The following is an 18659-nucleotide window of genomic DNA, read 5'->3' on the forward strand; positions in this document are numbered from 1 at the left end:
TCAGGTATCAGTCAGTCACTATCCTGCAGCCATCCTGCTTAAGAGCTCCTTTCCCTGCTGCCTGTAGGGCCAGACCCCCTGCTTGGTCTCAGGCACTAAGGTCTTATGTGCCTCCAAAACCACACCTCTTCCTGTCAGGTTCCTCTCCAACCATCCACGAGAGTTTCCTTTTTGGGTTTGATGACCAGTCTGCCTTGCTGCAGTTTAACTCAGCTGCTTGTGGCTGTGTTCTTCTGAACTGCCCAGATTTGTGCCCTGGTGCAGCTTACTGCTCTGCAACTATTTCCAGGGGGAGTTATTCCTTCAGGGGTGGCCTCTACACGTGGCTACAGGTTTGCCTGTTTGCTGGCAGCTAGCTCACTGCCTGCTTCCTAGCTGCCAGCCCTCCAGGAGCTAACTCAGCCTGTTGCCCTCTGGCTCCCTGTTGCAGCATATCTATGTGTGTGCATGCTGACTGATTCCCTGTTGGAACCATGGTAGTTAGTGGTGCAAAGCAGAATTAGGCTGAGTTTAATTGGCCTCTTGAGGAGCCCTTATACAAGAAAATCCTGGTAGAGTAGAAATACCGTAGTGTCAGTATTTGCCAGATTGTGGCACAAAATGAAACCCGACTTCTCAGTGCTTATGTTCTTTAACTATCTTGAATGATCCTTAGCAGTGAGAACAGTTGGCATAAGACTTCCAGGGATATTCAAGCTGGACAGCACAAAGTTGCTTCTGCATCAGTAGTGGTATCCACATGACAGATTGTAGACATGTGTGATATCTTATAACACTACATGTACATTCTGGCCTTTAATTTTTCCACCTCAAGGCTACTCCTAATGTTCCAGACCTCCAAACCACTTATCCAGGCGATAATTTTAGAAAACGGACAGCCCACCACTAAAAAAGGGTTTCCTCTCTTTATTACACAACTCCTCCTCCTTCTCAGCCTTCCCTCGTCAACTCTGTTTTGAGCTAGAATCATCGATTAAGAAGTTCTGGGTTAGCATTAGATATGTCAGACAGGTCCTTGCTTTTTGAGATCAGAGCTGAGAAAATTTGCCTTTAGAAGGTGCTTGTGGCTTCTTGGGAGAGTTTGCACTTCTACCACTGAAAGGACCTACTATATTGGACTTCAGATTTATACTGACTTTAAGTACAGAAAAAGTCATCTAGATATTTTTAGCTGTTTTAAAACGTAAAACAGGCACATGTATTTGGGACTTAGGAAAGCCTGGCTTTACAGGAGAAAGGATTAAAAATCTCCCATTAAAATATTTTAAAGATAACATTAAACATTTCTGAAATATGTTTTTTACATATCAACTATAGAATAAACAATAGTATAGTGGTGGTATAATCTAGTTTTATTTGGCATGACTTTGGGATGACCTACTCGTTACTGTTGAGTATTATGTTTATGCCAAACTTGTGTCAGTTAACACTTGTGTTGAATAGACTGAGGGAAGGGTGCCATCTACTGAATTGCCAGTATAACGGTTGCAAAAAATCTGAGAAATTTCTTTAAATCTGTGACTTTGTAGATAGATTCATAGAAAGTTAGGGTTGGAAGGGACCTCAGGAGGTCATCTAGTCCAACCCTCTGCTCAGTGCAGGACCAGCCCTGACTAGATCATCCCAGCCAAAGATATGTTAGCCAGGTTTTGAAAGCTTCCACCACCTCTCTGGGTAACCTGTTCCAGCATTTTACTACCCTCCTAGTGAGAAAATCCATCCTAATATCTAACCTAAACTTCCCTTGTTGCAACTTGAGACCATTGCTCCTTGTTCTGTCATCTGTCACCAGTGAGAACAGTCTAGCTCCATCTTTTTTCGAACCCTCCTTCAGCCCTCTGCTGGACTCTTTCCAATTTGTTCACATCCTTTCTGTAGCGGGGTGCACTGAACACAGTACTCTGGATGTGGCCTCACCAGTGCTGAATAGAGGGGAATAATCTCTTCCCTTGACCTACTGGCAACACCCCTGTAAATGCAGCCCAGGGTGCCATTAGCCTTCTTGGCAGTAAGGACACACTGCTGGCTCATATTTAGTTCCTTGCCCACTGTAACCCCCAGGTCCTTTTCTGCAGAGCTGCTGCCCAGCCAGTCAGCCCCAGCCTGTGCTGGTGCATGGGATTGTTCTGTCCTAAGTGCAGGACTTTGCACTTGTCCTTGTTGAACCTCATCTACCCTTTTCATAGAGAAAAAAAATATATGTAGAAATCCTTGCTCCCTCTTTAACACTGGAGTTTAATTTTGTGATTTAAAATTTATTGTAGGCAGAATTTGGCCCTAATAGTTTGGCAAGATCACCACAAGGAAAAAATTGTACCCCTGTGGGCCATAAGAAAATGATTTCCAGGCTTTTCCAATAGGAATAATTTCTTGGGCTGGAAACTGCGTTTTGGTTTTTTATAGTATGCAGTTAGAAGACTAAGGCATAATATCTTTAGGGGGAAAAAAGCATTGCATGAGACTGAAACTTCATTAACATTTCATTTAGCAAGGCAAAATAAAGTTAAAATCATTGTAAGCCTCAACCAATGATTTATTGATCTTTATTTTTCCTAGGAGAGTTGGGAATATTTAGGAAGCATGGTCTCTTGGTTAAAACAGGGGCCTGGGTATTAGAATTGCTAAATTTTATTTGTTACTGTATCTTACCTGTGGGTCTCAGTAAGATTTCACAGAATCAATTGGAAGACTTGTATAAATTTCATTGGGCTATACATTGGGACCTTTATTTCTTAGGTCAAGTAATTTGATCTCTGGCCTTCAGTTCAATCATTTAATGAGTGTTACAGTACCTTTCCCAAAGAGGTATTTGGCGATCTATAAGTATATTCGGGACAGCTGACTCTAGGATTTTGTAGGGGTGCTTTGGAGCCTACCTCTGGGAGAAGTAAGGTATTTTGCACCATTTTCATCATAGATTTTGCAGATTTTAGCCTCCATGCTGCAGTCACCAGTTTTGAGGGGAAATACTTGGCTGTGTGGGAGGTTGCTATTTCAGCACATTATAGTTTTTGTACGTTTGTTTGGGCCACTGAATTTATTCCTTGAGTAATGAAAACTTGGTCACATCATGAAATTTGAATCTGCACTCTCATAAAGACCTATGTTTGTTTTCTCTCTGATAGTGGGTAAAACTCAAACTTACTTTATGTACTTGACAGCCTTGTGTCATTTGTTCTTTCTTAGGACTCTACAGTAGGAGGCAGAGCATGGGCATGTGAAGTCATTTTGGTTGGCATCCCACAGCCAGCCTAGGTTCCGGGCAGCTGCTGCTGGCCATGAAGCCTGGGCTGTTTACAGCAGGTAGTGGGGAGGCTGCAAGCCATGCTTGGCTCCATGGCAAGCAGCAGCTATCCAGAGCCCAGGCCAGATGTAGCAGGCAGCCAGGAGGCTGCAACTGGTGCACCAGGGTCCAGAGCCCTGGCCTGGCTCTGTGGCTGGTGACAGCTGCACATGAACCTTGGGCTCCAGGGCAGGAAAGGGGCTGGGGTTGCACTGCCCCAGCCTCTTTCCCGCCATGTGTCCTGAGGCATGTGTGCAGCCACCACTGCTACAGAGCCCAGGCTGCTTGCAGCAGGCAGGCTACAAACAGCTGCACCAGGGTCTGGAGCCCTGGCCTGGGTCTATGGCTGGCGGCAGCTGTACATGTGCCTTGGAGCAGGGAAGGCTGGGGGCAGTGCAGCCCCAACCCCTTCCCTGCCATGCTCCCCCAGGCACATGTGCAGCTTTTGCTGGTAATGAGCCAGACTGGGGCTCCAGACCCCAGTGCAGCTGCTTGCCGGCTCTTGGCTGCCTGCTGCAAGCTGCCCAGGGTCTGGCTGGCAGCAGGGGCCTGCCCAGAGCCTGGGCTGCTTGCAGCAGACAGCTGCAAGCAGCTGCATTGGGGTCCAGAGTCCTGGCCTGGCTCACTGCTGGCAGTGGCTACATATGGAGCACGATGGGAAGGGGCTGGGGCTACACTGCCACAACAAGGATTGGGCTCCTTGTGGTTCCCTCGCTGTCTGCTCCTGGCATGCCAAATCTTCCAAGTCCAGGTTGCTTAGTTTTTTGGCATTCAGCCCAAAAACATTGCCCACCCCTGCTCTGCAGCATCTCTTCTCTATTTTGATAATCTTTCTTTGGAACAATTCAGCTGTGGTAATCAGAATCTGGTCTGCTTTTCTCTGTTTCTGTTCTATTCTCATACATGCATGTGATATAATCAGAGTCCAGATAGCCCTTCAGTTTGGATTTTATGCAATGCTGGAGGTTTTTTGTTGGATATAACACTTGTCTGAAACTTGAGAGAGTGCACTTGCAGAAGCAAGCTGCTTGGGACAGAGACGGTCTATGTATGTATGTGTACAGTGCCTAGCATAATGGGTATTACCATGATAAAATAATAATACTAAGTAGTTGGAATGGCTAAAGTATTCAGAGGGTGCTGCGTGACATACGACTGGACAGGATCAGAACAGTAGGGAAGTCAACAAAAGGGTGAAGTCCCTAAACACAAGTCCCATGATGGAAAGGATGCAGACAGGTTAAAGGTTTGGGAAAAGAGCTTTCTAGTAGTGTGGGGGCTTATAATGTTGGGCAGGCGGAGAGGGAGGCAGATCTCTCAAAAAAAGTGTAAATACTTTACTTACAAAGTTTTTTGCTTTAAAGTTACATCCCTGTCCTACTTCCTCCTATCTTGAAATTCCATTGTGGAAAGCACAGACTCTACACAGGTACTGATATCCATTGGCCCTAGGCTTAACAGAATTCTTTTCAGAGCACTGTTCATGTTGCAACTAAGTAGCCCCAGTAGGGGATAATGACATAAGATTCTGTTCCTCACCTTCTTTCAAGAACTGAGAGGGAGTTGTGGCATAGAAGTTCCCTATGTTGTATAGCACAGTACAATTCTATACTAGCCCCTTTGTTTCAGAATATAAACATTTATGAAAGCTTTCCTAAACCTATCTGAATGAATAAGCACATGCATACTATATGTTAAAAGTAAATGTCATACAAAACATTGTATATAGTGTAACCATTCAAACCTTCGTAGAGAGGTGTTTTAATATTTACATGTAAATTGTTTAACTTTCATACGTGTTCTTATGTTTCTAGGTAACACAACATACCTGTGGGAGTTCCTTCTAGACCTTCTGCAGGACAAAAATACTTGTCCTCGGTACATTAAGTGGACTCAGCGAGAGAAGGGCATCTTTAAACTTGTGGACTCAAAAGCTGTCTCCAAGCTCTGGGGAAAACACAAGAACAAACCTGATATGAACTATGAGACTATGGGAAGGGCCCTAAGGTAAACAAAGGGGAAGAATTCCTTTAACTACACACACAATCTTTATACGCATAATTGATTAATTTGAAATCGGAGACCTTGAAATCAATACCGCCTATTAAAAACGTCTCATTTGAGCCTTTATATACTTACCAGATTTTATAGTTGTTAAACACTGGCTGTTTATTATAAACCAAAATCTCTGCAGTTTACGTTACTTTTTTAATATCTCAATTATTATGTTTATTTTAAAATCTTTTAAAAAATAATCTTAAACTCCCAAACTTTTAAGAACTAGTACTTGAAGTACACATAATCAGTATATTTGATTAGTTTATTAAACATTAGCATTTTTTAAATTTAATTGTTAGCATAGGATAAGTTCCTGTTTAAAATTATCACTCTTTTGTTTAATAATTGTATTTTTCCTTGCAGATATTACTATCAAAGAGGAATTCTTGCAAAGGTTGAAGGGCAAAGGCTTGTATATCAGTTTAAGGAGATGCCAAAAAACATAGTGGTCATAGATGATGACAAAAGCGAATCCTGCAGTGAAGATTTGACAATGCCTACTGATGAGAAGTCTTTGGAACGAGTGTCATTGTCTGCAGAAAACCTCTTGAAAGCAGCATCTGCACGTGGAGGAAAAAACTGTTCCCAGTTAAGTTGTACAAGAACAGAAAAAGCAGTTGCCAGAGTTGTAAATATTGCCTCACCAGGGCATGATACATCATCTCGTCCCTCCACGACCACTACCACTGTTCCAGCAACAACAGCTCCCAGGTTGGTGTTAATGTGATTCTGTCAGGAGACTGAGTTCTGTAGGAAGCTATATAGTACTGTCAGATAAACTGGTGCCCAACACCTTGCTAAAATATTAAGAACTAAGTGTAATAGTTGTAAAGTGGTCTCCAGCTACAAGACCCCTGGGTCTTTTAAAAAATAAGAACCTTTGGTTCCTTAGGTCATTCGTTTAGACTTCCTAATAAACAGCTTGATTTTAAAAAGGGCTTGTGGGGCCAAACTGGTGTTCATCAGTTTTGAAAAATCAGACCCTTTGTTTCTGAGACTACATATGGACTTAGGGGACAACTCTAGACTTTTTTAAAAATAAGTTTTGTTTTTTATTAATTGCCTTAAAGTTAGAAAGTCTGTTGTGATTAATGTTGTGAGTCTTGGCAGGATGGAAGTTGACGTACAAGTCTAGCTTGTGGGATGCGAGCCAGTTGCAAACACCTCACAAAAATATTTATTAGTATACTAGTCACTGGACTCATCTTTTCAAAGAATCTCATGATTTATTTAAATGAGGATATGGATGGGAATGGAGTTTTACTTTCAAACTCTTGCCTGCTGGGTGTATCCAAAAAGGGCAGAGTATTTAAGACCGTTTGAGTTCTAGTTTTCAGTTCTTTTAGATCTGTTGGTGATCTGCATTTTGGATTTTAATTTTTCAACAGGACTGTTCGTGTGGCGATGCAAGTGCCTGTCGTAATGACATCTCTGGGACAGAAAATTTCAACTGTAGCAGTACAGTCAGTAAATGCAGGGTCACCGTTAATAACCAACACAAGTCCAACAACGGCAACAACTCCAAAAGTAGTAATCCAGACAATCCCTACTGTGATGCCAGCATCTGCTGAAAATGGAGAGAAAATCACAATGCAGCCTGCCAAAATCATTACCATCCCTGCTACACAACTCACGCAGTGCCAGCTGCAGACAAAAACAGGTTTGACTGGGTCAGGAAGTATTAACATAGTTGGAACCCCACTGGCAGTGAGAGCACTTACCCCTGTGTCTATAGCTCATGGGACACCAGTAATGAGACTATCAGTGCCTGCCCAGCAGGCATCTGGCCAGACTCCTCCCAGAGTTATTAGCGCAGTCATAAAAGGGCCGGAAGTTAAATCAGATGCAGCAGCTTTAAAACAAGAACGTGAAGTAAAAACACTGCAACTTGTGCAAGAAGAGAAGCCAGCAGATGGAAGCAAGACTGTGACCCATGTTGTAGTTGTCAGTACGCCTTCAGCCATTGCCCTTCCTGTAACAGTGAAAACAGAAGGCATAGTAACATGTGAGAAATGAAGGATGGGCAGCTACCAATGTGGCTTTTCTAGACTATTATTGATTGAGCATACTGACATAATTGGGGGTAGGAAATGGATGCGATCACAAAGTAAAAAATGAGAATTTCAAAATGTTAACTAATACATTGATGACTTACTGGAAATGAATGAACTGTCCCATATTCCAGTGGGAATTGAACCACGTTGATATACTGACAGAAACTGCCTCTTACAATTGGGGAAACCAACTGAATCAGTGAAGAAAGAAAACGAAAAGGACTGAAAGGGACCAAACAGTTCACTACGTAATCAAGTTACACTAAGACCTGGAACACTAAAATGAATTTGGTGAGAGGCTTGCCTTGGTTTAATTTTCAGGTGGAGAGGAGAGTCTCATTGTTACAGATGGCAAATCTGATGCATTTTGTATGCATACCAGCAATTATTACTGTGTACGCACAGTACTCAACTGGTGCTATGTGAAAACTCTGCTACTAGGTATATTAGAATGTGAATAAAAGGAGAGGATTAAAGAGCTTCTATAAGAAGACAAAGAGACCTAGAGGGATTTTGTATCATACAGCTTACGCAGATTTAAAATTGAAAGCCTTAGACTGATTTTCAGTTATCTCTCTTGAAATAAGCTAATGGCTTGTTTGTGTAAAGCTTTTTTTATTAAAACAAATTTTTTAAAAATCTTGTACCTAGCACAGTATTGTTATAGAATTACATGTAACATATTTTGTATGGTAGTTAAAGTCTGTCTAAATTTCTTAATTGTGAACAAAATAGCAGCAGGCTTTGGGCCTTTTGCTGTAAACATGCCTGTGTCACTCACTTAGCCTTGACATCTGTGCATACATTTCAATTTCAGCTCTACTCTATCACTTGAAAGGTCACACCCAGCATGAATTTTTTGTCAGGTAGTTCTAAAACCTGTAAATTTTTTTTTTAGTTAAACTTAAGAGGGAAGTACCAGTGTTCAGAATGAACTATAATAGTTTGTATATTCAACATTTGAAGTATATTCTATTTTGTTGTACTCTTGTTTCAAAGTGTATTCAAGTAGGTTTTACTGAAATATAGAAATGAAATTTAATTGATTTGGTCTAATGTTTTGTTTTCCCTTCAGTTAGTCCAGCTGTTTAGTTACCAGCTTGATATGCTCCAGTCATGACCCTTATGCAACTGTGACACTTGATTCAGCTGGTTTTGGACCTTCCTTCTCTTGGTGGGAGAACTCAACTCCCACATGTAGCATCATGATGCAGGTCTTGGTGCTGGAACAAGTGTTAACTTCCTTTGACTTAGTCATTACAGATAAACGTTACCTGTTACGTTACATTCGGGTATTGCAAAAGTATTCTTTTCCCATTCTGCATCCTCCCTGCCCCAGGCGCTTTACCTTTCACTCACTGGGGGAATAACTCCCTTAAGAGAGCAAGAACATAATTCCTGTACTGCATTCCTTGTACTTTTTGTCTTTTGCACTGAGCACTTTAAGAGGAGGATAATGTGATGCCAGATTTTGTAACAGCTTGGGAAAATGAGGTAACTCAGTAGTTAGGAACAAAACAGTGGATCCAAATCACCAGTCCATTCTGTACCATTTCCTGTGTAACATTCTTGTTATTACCGTATACTGCCAAAAAAAAAAAAAAGATGCAAAATCCTGTTGGGACTAATTACAGAACAGTCTGTCCAAAGGGGAAATTTCTTCTAGTCCCTGTTATACAATGATTGGCATATGCCCTGAAGCACAAGGATTTATACCTGGTGCAGAATTCTTAGGCTAGTCACATTATTCATATAAGTACCTAACCATATTCTGGGTGCCAATGGTATCCAGTGGCAGGGTGTTCTACAAGTCATTTAGGCATGGTGCAAAACATATTTGGCAACGTTTCTCTTCAATTATCCTTTGCTGTTTTTATAAAAAAAGGTAAAAACAGTTGTTTCTGTTTATCTTCTCCATTCCCGCCATCTTTCTTCCCTCATTTCTGGAATGTATTTCTTATGACTCCTTACCATTTTGTGATTTTAATGATTACAGTCTATTTTGTGTAGGTTTCTGCACTGCACTTGGGACTGGACATCTGATTACCTTGCAGTGCTTTAACCAAATGCAAGCAGCGGTTTAGACTCTCCTTATTTTGCAGTCAAAGTTGATGTGAGAACTACTGCATACCTAACGAGTGAAACAACTTTAATAGTTCATGTCCCTGATTCCAGAAATCAGACAGTGAGATTAAAAGTCTGTCCTCTCACAGCAGGGTGGAGAGTGTTTTTGGGGAGCAGAGATTTAACAGAAAAGCACTTTACAGTCTGAGGTGGTTAAGCCTAACTTCTGATTATGGTACTTCTTCTGGTGGGTCATCTGAATTTTGACTTTTTTTTTCTTTCTTGGTATTAGTAGGAACATGGATAATAGTTTTATGCTCAAATAAGAGCCATAGAACTGAAACTAGAGGATATGTAAAGAAAGGAAAACCATTCTGACTAGCTCATACATGGGTGACTCTTGAGTCATCAGCTGCAGGCGTCCCCCATGGCCAAATCTCACTCACCAGAAAAGCGGCTGCACCACTTCCAGAAGCGGCACGGCCACTTTTGCTGGCAGCCCCACTCCCTGGTTGGTGCTCGCGGGGGGGGCCACTGGTGTTCCTGCCTGCCCACTGGCTAAACAGAGAGTGTGGCCTGACGGGGTGCACTAGCACTCTCAGGGACTGGACATGCAACCCCGTGCACCCCCTACGCATTGCCACTGAGCTCATCTAATCTCTGGTAGGATTCACAAGATGAGTCTTTCTTTATCTTGTCTATGGAACAGGCTATCTGTCCCTCTTGCTGAAATTTTCTCATGGCATGCTACTTGAATGTTCATGTCCAGAGAAAAGGGAGGGCCCATTTGCTAAGGACTGTGGCATTCATTTGGGAGGAGGGAGACCTGAATTTTGGTGCCCCCTACAATGAATATTTATGCATGTACATGGCACCCAAGTTGATGTGGTGGACTCCACTGACTGACAGGATGTCTGGTCATTAAACACTTGCTATGCTGAGTGTTGCAGCATAAACTCTCTTCTGAATTTCAGCTCCAGGAACTAGAAACATGACCAACCCCAGAGTTAGGTTGGCCACAGACAGCTTTGAGCAAAAACTTTCAAGTTTTCTTGGCTAATAAAATGCATACTTGATTCCTGCTATTATTTCCTGTGAATGGGACTTAAATTCAATGCAGGGTGAATTAGATTTAAATCAAATCAATTTAAATCCTGATTTAAATCACTGGTCAGAAAGCCTCAATTTAATCATTGTTTTCTACAAAAAGTGCACTCTTATTGTTTGATATAATCCTAATACATATTGTTCACAACTCGGAGATGTCGGTTACATTTTAAAGCAGTGATTTATTTTGATATTTTTTCAGATTAATTTTGCAGCTACATCAGAAAACTGAATTATGATTTGGTTATTTTATTTACTAAAGCTAATTGAAGCAGATACTTGTAAAGTTATTGGGAGATGAATTATCTCTAATTCACATCAATCATGGATATTTGGGGGATATTTTTGCCACACTGTTAGAAGGACATCAAATGAGTGCTGCAGCCATATTTTATTAGCTTGGGGCTTTCTTTGAGATTTCTTTTTTCTTTTACAGCCTGGTAAGCCTGCTGCCATGATAGATTTTTCCTTCTACCATACTATTTCCTCACTAGATCTCAAATCAGTGGAGAGGCTATACTCAAGAACTTATCCCTCCAAGACTTCTGAAATACTTTGCTCACAATGCCTCTCTTTTGTTTCTACTGCCCCTCCCTCCTTGCATTTATCTCTAAACTCCTCCTCCTTTCCCAGATCTACCCCATGCCCCAACAATCCTATATTCATTTAACTTCTTTTCCAGAGAGCTTGACTCTGTGTACAGGTAAGTTGCAGAAAGACAATAGGGCTGATGGGTAAGTAATCAGGTGTGTTATCTCTCCATATACTGCTGTTAACAAGGATGTTATCTCTGGAGACACAAATCCAGTTTGAGAACAAACTAAGCATCACTGAGATGCTTAATGGGATCTTCTAGACCAGCAGTTCCCAATCTGTGGTACCAGTACCACCAGTGGTATGCAGATAACCTGTCAGTGGTACGCATTAACAGGTTTATTATAATGACTATATGACAAAAATTTGCTGGTGGTACTTAAGGTTGTATTGTTTTATATTGATGATGTGCAATCTGTCAGAGCTTGGGAACCACGGTCCTAGACGGAGCACAGCCCCATCGGGTAGTGTGGTTTTCTTTAATCTTTACTAAACTGTAGAAGAGTCTCTGGGAATCCCATAAGATTGGGCCACTAATATAATCCAAGGCCTGTTGTGACCTATTTATAAACTTTTTCTAAAAAGGTTACGTGAATCTATTGTCTCAAATAGGAGAAATTCTAATTAGAAGTTATAATCCCTATTCCATGATGATATCTTTGAGTTTAACGGATCTTAAATTAAAACTATATATCTTTTTTAAATGCTTAAAAAACTAACAAAAAGATTACATCAAAAAATCTGATTTAAAAAAAACCCAAACTTTTTATCCACCCTGGTTCAGTGAATAGTTTCTGAATAAGAAAGTCAAAAAGGGACCTGTTTGTTTATACTAAGGAAACTGGCTGGATGTATGGCAGAAGATGTTAAATTGGTGCTAGGTCATGCAAGCCATTTGTCTTCCTTTTGGAGTCATTTCTGCAGGCTCCAAATTTCAAAAGGCCAGATAAAGTGATTGGAAGGAAGCAGTAAGTTTATAGTAATTGTGCCCCCTGTGAAGCTGTCACTGCTGAGGTAGAGGGTAGAGAAAACAGGAGCTGGGGCTGTCAGTAGGAGTGAGTAGCTGAAGGCCAGCTGGTAGACAGGCAGTTTGATGAGCAGAGAACTGCAGTATGAACTGAAAAGAGCCAAGACAAAGCATGCTGTGGAGAGAAATAGAAAGCTGAAATGAAAGGATTTAAATTTTTTTCTTCCTAAGAAGCTGTTTCTAAAGGCCTGTTGCGTGGTTATGTGGGAGAAGAGGTCTGCCCTACATAAGGTATGAACTATGGGCATCTGTACACATGCTTGTGTCTTAAAGTTAAGTGCCGGGTGCTGCGGCGCATACAGTTGTATGAGCAGCAAAACGTGCACCAGTGCTGAGAAAATGGCGGTGGCATGCTTTTGAACTAAAACACCTCGGAGGTGTTTTAGTTCAAAAGTGCACCACCACCATTTTCTGTGCACTGACACGCATTTCACTGCATATACAACTGCACGTGCCGCAGTGCAGTGTGGAGCAGACTCAATTAAACCTGTCTGCTCCAACCTGCCGAATATCTGGTGCATCGTGGGATGAAAAGGTATGTGTATAAATGCCCTATAAGAAGAAATTTGTGAAACTTGGAGTGCTGGTGTTTAAGAACTTCCTTACGTGAACTTAAAAATCTCAGTCCTGTGAGAGGCACATTCTAGAGTATGTCAGAGCCACACTTGATGACATGCTTGTGTCCAGACTTAGGGTAACGAAACTGAAGGGAAAAATGATGCATACAATTTGCACTTGTAATGAGTCTCAAACTAAATTCTGAGCCACCAGCACTACTGCCATTAGCTCTTTATCTTACCTCAGTACCAAGGAATGATCCTTGGCTTTTTCCTCTGGTCACTGCATGCCTGGTACATGTAAACCTTGCCAAAGAATGCTTCAAAAATGCAGCAAATGCTGTTTGACTATGAGCCTCAATGTGAACAGACTGCAGTGAAAAAGGTGTTTAAATGTGGGTATAAAATGACGTAGTCTTCATTGTCTGCATTCTTTCTTTTTAGATGAGTGTGTTAGTTACAAAGGCTGGCAGGCTTTGGTCACTGTTGCAATACTGTAGATCTGCTAGCTATTTGAGCATGTTTGACTAATCCAGTGATTCTCAACAAAGGTGCCGCAGCACCTTCAGGTGTCCTAAGATTTTTTCAAGGGTGCCAAGCAATGTTAGCACTGTTTTGTATGCAAACATGATTCATAAGATTAATTTGGAGATTTCAAACGAGTTCACAGTGTAAGAAACATTCTGACCTGCTGGTGTCTTTCTAGTTCTTGGCAACAGGTGAATTACTCTAAAAAGGTGAGTGAAAAATAAGAGCTGGTATTTTCTGTGTCTTGAAAAGGTTAGAGCTGAGGACCACTGGTCTAACCCAGGGGTTTCCAACCTTTTTAAACAAGTGTACCCCTTCTGCCTCAAAGTTTCAGCTCATGTACCCCTTTATATTTTTCTTGGTTTTAAGAAGTGAGGGGAAGGGGGGCAGATCAAGGCCCCTATGGTGAGGGAGGGAGTGTGGCTGGGGCAGGGGCAGGTGCCGCACAATTGGGGCAGAGTGCGGAGAGTGGTTCACCCAGGAGGCACGGAGAGGAGGGGGGCAGTTCCTGCTGCTGCGGGCACCCCGGTGGAGGTCTGGGTGGCATGTACCCCCCAGATTTGTGTGGGGTGGAGGCAGCTGCTGCTGCAGGCTGGACTCTGCACCCCACTGCCCCAAGAGCTGTGCGATGCCATGTGCCTGCTGCGGTCAAGCAGGCAGGAGATGGAGAGGGAAGGGGCTGCGGGGCTCCAGGTCAAGAATGGGAGGAGGTGTCTCTGCCTGCTCCCAGGAGCAGAGCTGGGGTGGGGCAAGGGCAGTGGTGCCTCTCCGCGGGCTGCACGTGTGCCACCTGCCTGGCTGTGGGGAGCAGGGCTTGCACGCAGCATCTGCTGCTGCCCCACACTACTGCTGCCATGCTGCTTTCCCATGGCCAGTTGCACATGTGGCTCTGTGGGCTGCTGACGGGCAGAGTGCGAGGTGCGAGGCATGTCAGCAGCCCGTGGAGCTGCATGTGCAACCAGCTGCAGGAAAGCAGCACAGGGCATGCCAGCGGCGGTGCAGGGTGATGGCAGTAGCGGCCACCACATGCGAGCACCCCCCCCCCCCGGGCTGTCTGGGTAGCACATGCGGCCCACAGAGGGGCACCGCCCCCCTTGCCCTGCCCTCAGCCCTGCTCCTGGGAGCGGCACAGAGAGCTAGCTCTGGCATGGGGGGTGCTATGTGAGGCTGACGGCACCCACGCGCCTATCCCTCTTCCACCCCTCCCCTCCTGGGAAGAAGCAAAGTATGGGAAGGGGCCAGGGGAGATGCTGCTGCTGCCCTGCAGGGTGCACTCTGTCCCTGTCCACCTGCCTGCCCATGCATACCCCCTATGGCCTAAGTACCTCTAGGGGTATGCGTACCCCCAGTTGACAACCCTGGTCTAACCCAAGGGTTTGCAACCATCTGGTCCTGCAGGCCAGATGAGTGATGTAGGGCTGGTCTGTGAGCCCAAGCCCCATGTGCCAGGATTGGGCCCTGGCACTGCCTCTTTACACCCCTGCATGCTGGGTTTGGTCCCTGGAGGAATGGCATTGCCCCCTCCCACTGGGATTGCTCCCCAGAGGCCTGGCACTGCCTGCTTCTGCCCTGGCATGGGTGACTGGTGCCTCCTGAGTCAGGAGGGGCATTTGCCCCATCAGTGACCAGTTGGGGGGTCCCCATGTGGCCAATCACACCAACCCGGAAGTGGCAGTGGTGCACTGCTTGCACTTCCAGGTGGGCATGATCGACCATGGGACCACAGGGATCGCTTCTGGTGCTCCCACTCCCCAGCCAGCGCTCCCAGGGGGGGAAGCAGCACTCTTGCCTGCCCCACCTGCCCAGGAATGCTGGCTCTCAGGGGGTGCACCAGCACTCTCGGGGTGCACATGCATCACTACTGTGCCCTGGAGTGCTAGGATTGGATCCCTGGGGCCCAGTGCTGCCCCCATGCACCTGGACCCAGTGCCCAATCCAGCACACAGGGCCTCGGGCTCCCTATTGGGCCAGGAAATTTGGCAGTGGGTGAGCACTGCCACTGCTTTCCTAACAAAGTTCAAGACTTGTGGGGAGCCCTGCGGGCCAGATGACATGCAGCAGTAGTATGAGGGTTGAGCACTCCTGTCTAACCAACCAGAGCTACTGTGGCTATCTTGAAATTAAAGAGGTTGTTACTTAGAGCAGCTTTGTAAATATGCACAGCATTGAGCTCAGTGTCAACAGCTAAGCCTGGCATAGCTCTGACAGACGGCCAATATTTGAACACTAAAACCTTCCAGGATAGGTTACATGGCAACAGTAACTCTTGAGACTTCCATAGGGAAATCTTTGAGGAAAAATATTCTATATTCCTCTAATTGAAGTTCTGTAGGTCCCTTACACTTCTTTAAGGATGTTAGTTGAGAAGTCCTAATTAGTTATCTCTTTACAAAGGCCACAAATAAGTGCATTAAAGTTCGAAGATAATAATGGCATGTTTTGAAGATGGTAGGATAGGTCAGCTTGTTAAAGATATGTTTCCATGCTTGAGGAAGGAAGAGGTGTCTAACAGCTACCAAGACACTTGGATATCCAATTTGTACTTTAGACCCTAAGTACCTTTGGAAACATGGCCCTTTTGTTCATATGTACCAGTAGGCCTGGTTTGGCCAGCACAACTTGCATTTCCTGGTGATTGATGCAGGGACTGGAAAGTAGGCTTGGCTCTAAGCCAAGGCTGTTCTTGCAGTTCATAAAAACATATTTGAGCACAAATGAGCCTTGAGACGGGGACTTCCATAATATCATTAGTATAAAGTTGCTTTTCAAAATAATGTGCATTTTATAGCAGAGGCATGGTGCTACTTGTCACGTACATCACCAGAGCAAGGTTTGACCTGAGTGATAAAGGATTACTGTTTCTGTGTCACAACCAAATTAAAAGACATACAGTTGCCAAATTACATTCTCTCTTGCCACTTGATTAAATCCATCTTGTTAAAGTGTGGAGCAGGTGTTTGTATTTTTCTGATGAAGATCATTGCCAGCATCTTTTATTAAGCATTGATTAAAGACAAATGAGGCAAGAGCTTTGCACTGATTGAAGGACTTGGAGTCAGGCCATCAAGTACTGAATGCACAAAAGGTAACACCCGGCCCATTAAGTAGAGTTTTTAGATGCCTTGAAGTTTCCGATTACCTATTAGTAAAACAAGACCTACTACAGTTCAGCTGCTTGCTCAGTGTCCCAGGAGTGTTTGGAGAGTGCCAAAGGTTCTTGAGCAAAACTGCAGATCACTTCCTTCTGCCCAAGTCCTTTTTTGGATCCCTTTCTCTGCCGCACTAGCACTTGGCTGTTGAAGCTGGCAGGGTGCTGTCTTTTTGCCTTATCAAAAAAAGTGAAAAGGATGGGTTGCAGTATTTTCTGACAAAGCTTTGAGTGCAAGCTATTGTGTTTTTTGTACAGATGGTGCGCTCTCACAACTGCAGGCCTTTCCTTTCACCACAACAGTCTCTGCTTTCTTATGGATTTATCCCATGGTGGAAACTCCAGTAGGTAAAAATAAATTGGCTTGTGTGAAGACTATAAGGTACTGTTTTAGAACTTCTCATATTGGTAAATAAGACAGCATTTGAAATATTGCAAGTAGATATTACAGGTCTCAGTTTTGTTTTGTTTTTTAATACACATTGCTTCATTGCCTCTGTCAATGGTTAGGGATTGTGGTTTCCCTCCTGCAGAGATCCTCAGGCTGGATGCAATAGAGGATTTAATGACCTAAATGGTAGTTAACTTCTGGGTATCCCCATCCTTTGTAATTCAAAGCCCCAAACAAGCTCCACATATTGCCTGAGAAGAGTTGGGCACCTCAAGATGGAATCTAAACATTCAGTACACTAACAGGGATCAGTCTAAAGTTAATTAGAAATGCTAAGGACTGGGGCATGCCTGAAATCCTGCCCTTCTCTGTCCTAGAGAGCTCTTTAGTCTCCTGTGATTCCATAGCTTAGAATCCTCTTCAAATGCTTCAATTTTCCCTTTAAAAACATGGTGAATGAGAGGGTGGGAAAACTATATATTTAGGAATCTGAGGAATTTGATGAAATAAAATTGATGGTGTGGTATGTGGTGCTGTAGACATGTTTGCAGCTCCACATACTGACTGCATGGCCAGGCTCCTCTGGGCATGCCCATGAAGTTTGGGTACCTCCAGAGTTAGGCGTTAGCTTAATGAGGGCTTCACCAAAAGTTCTCATCTTTGGGTACAAACTTTCTTTTCAAGTCCATTTTTGGATCTGTCTTCTTTACCTGTAAGAACACTTGGCTCTTGTAAATATCACCTTGCAGGCTTCATTATTATGCAGATGAACCAAGCAAGAGCTCTATGCTAAGTGGAGCAGCAGAAAAATAAAAGGTCTTTACTGAGGCAATGCAAATTGAAGTAATTTATTCAAGTTTAAATCGGCTAAGAATGAGATGCATCAGAGTTGAAGCAGAGGGTCATACTATAGCAGTGATCAACACAATTCTGTGGGTATCAGTGGAAGGGTTATTAGGGACCTAGTTTGAGTGGGTCCCTACAGAAAGATTTGATCCTTCTAGATCTGACCTCATTTGACCAGTCCAACAGGAAACTGCAAAAGAGAATGAGAATGTGGCTAAGATAAGATACTAATGTAAAATTAGAACTTTGAAGCACTGTTTAGAAAAAGACAGGATAGGATGAGCCTTCCTCACTGGTAATACAGGCAGTGGGCTGAGAGAGAGAGTAGTATAAGCCAAAACTGTGGTCAAACAGCAGATGTTTACCTTCCTCCTCGTAACATTTGTCTCTGTTTGCTTCTCTGCTACAGCAAAGGCAGACTCCACGCCATAGTAACACCAAGGTAAATGCTCGCATCTATGGGTCTTTCTTACTTTTTGTACTTAATAGAAGGGAAACACTGGGCTTGCCTGCATCAGACATTTACTGCAGTTGCCTAATTAGCTCTGCAGTAAACATCTCTGTGTTCACATGTGTGGCCCTATAAGGTTGTAGGAAACTAATAAACTCTGCAGCAGGTTAGTACTTGTAAATAGCAAGTAATATCCTGCTGCAGAGTTGTTCATAGCAATGTACGTGTAGATCCTGACTGGGCCGGCTGGGGCACAAAGGTGCTTCAGTGCGGGGCTGCATGCTGACTAGCCCTACGCTGGAGTACCCTTGTTCTCTAGTCAGCCCCTCTGCAGCACACTGAGCTGGGTGGGAGCAGCCCCAGGCTGGCAGTCTAACCCCACCAGGCACCCTGGCAGCCGGGGCTGTTCTGACTAGGCTCAACGTGCTATGGTCCCAGGCACAGCGCCGGGGAGTAATAAATTTGGCATGATATGTGCCTGCATTTATTGCTGCCTCCTAACAGCATGTGTGGCTGCTCCCCACGGTACTTTCCGATTTCCATTGCCCAAA

At 43.7% G+C, this 18659-nt stretch overlaps 1 protein-coding gene across 8 annotated transcripts in view; it reads left to right on the plus strand.

The window, feature by feature from the left end:
- ELF2 (E74 like ETS transcription factor 2) overlaps positions 1-8437 on the plus strand; it is a 67582-nt gene extending 59145 nt beyond the window's left edge. For all 8 annotated transcript variants that reach the window (XM_019489762.2, XM_019489764.2, XM_059722051.1 and 5 more), the window contains 3 exons: positions 5098-5290; positions 5705-6052; positions 6730-8437. In XM_019489762.2, the coding sequence (XP_019345307.1) occupies positions 5098-5290; positions 5705-6052; positions 6730-7357 (1169 nt within the window). In that variant the 3' untranslated portion in view covers positions 7358-8437. The remainder of the gene's footprint in view (positions 1-5097; positions 5291-5704; positions 6053-6729) is intronic.
- Positions 8438-18659: the final 10222 nt, after the last annotated feature.

The sequence above is a fragment of the Alligator mississippiensis genome, chromosome 2 (assembly GCF_030867095.1).
Source record: "Alligator mississippiensis isolate rAllMis1 chromosome 2, rAllMis1, whole genome shotgun sequence".
Lineage (NCBI taxonomy): Eukaryota > Metazoa > Chordata > Crocodylia > Alligatoridae > Alligator > Alligator mississippiensis.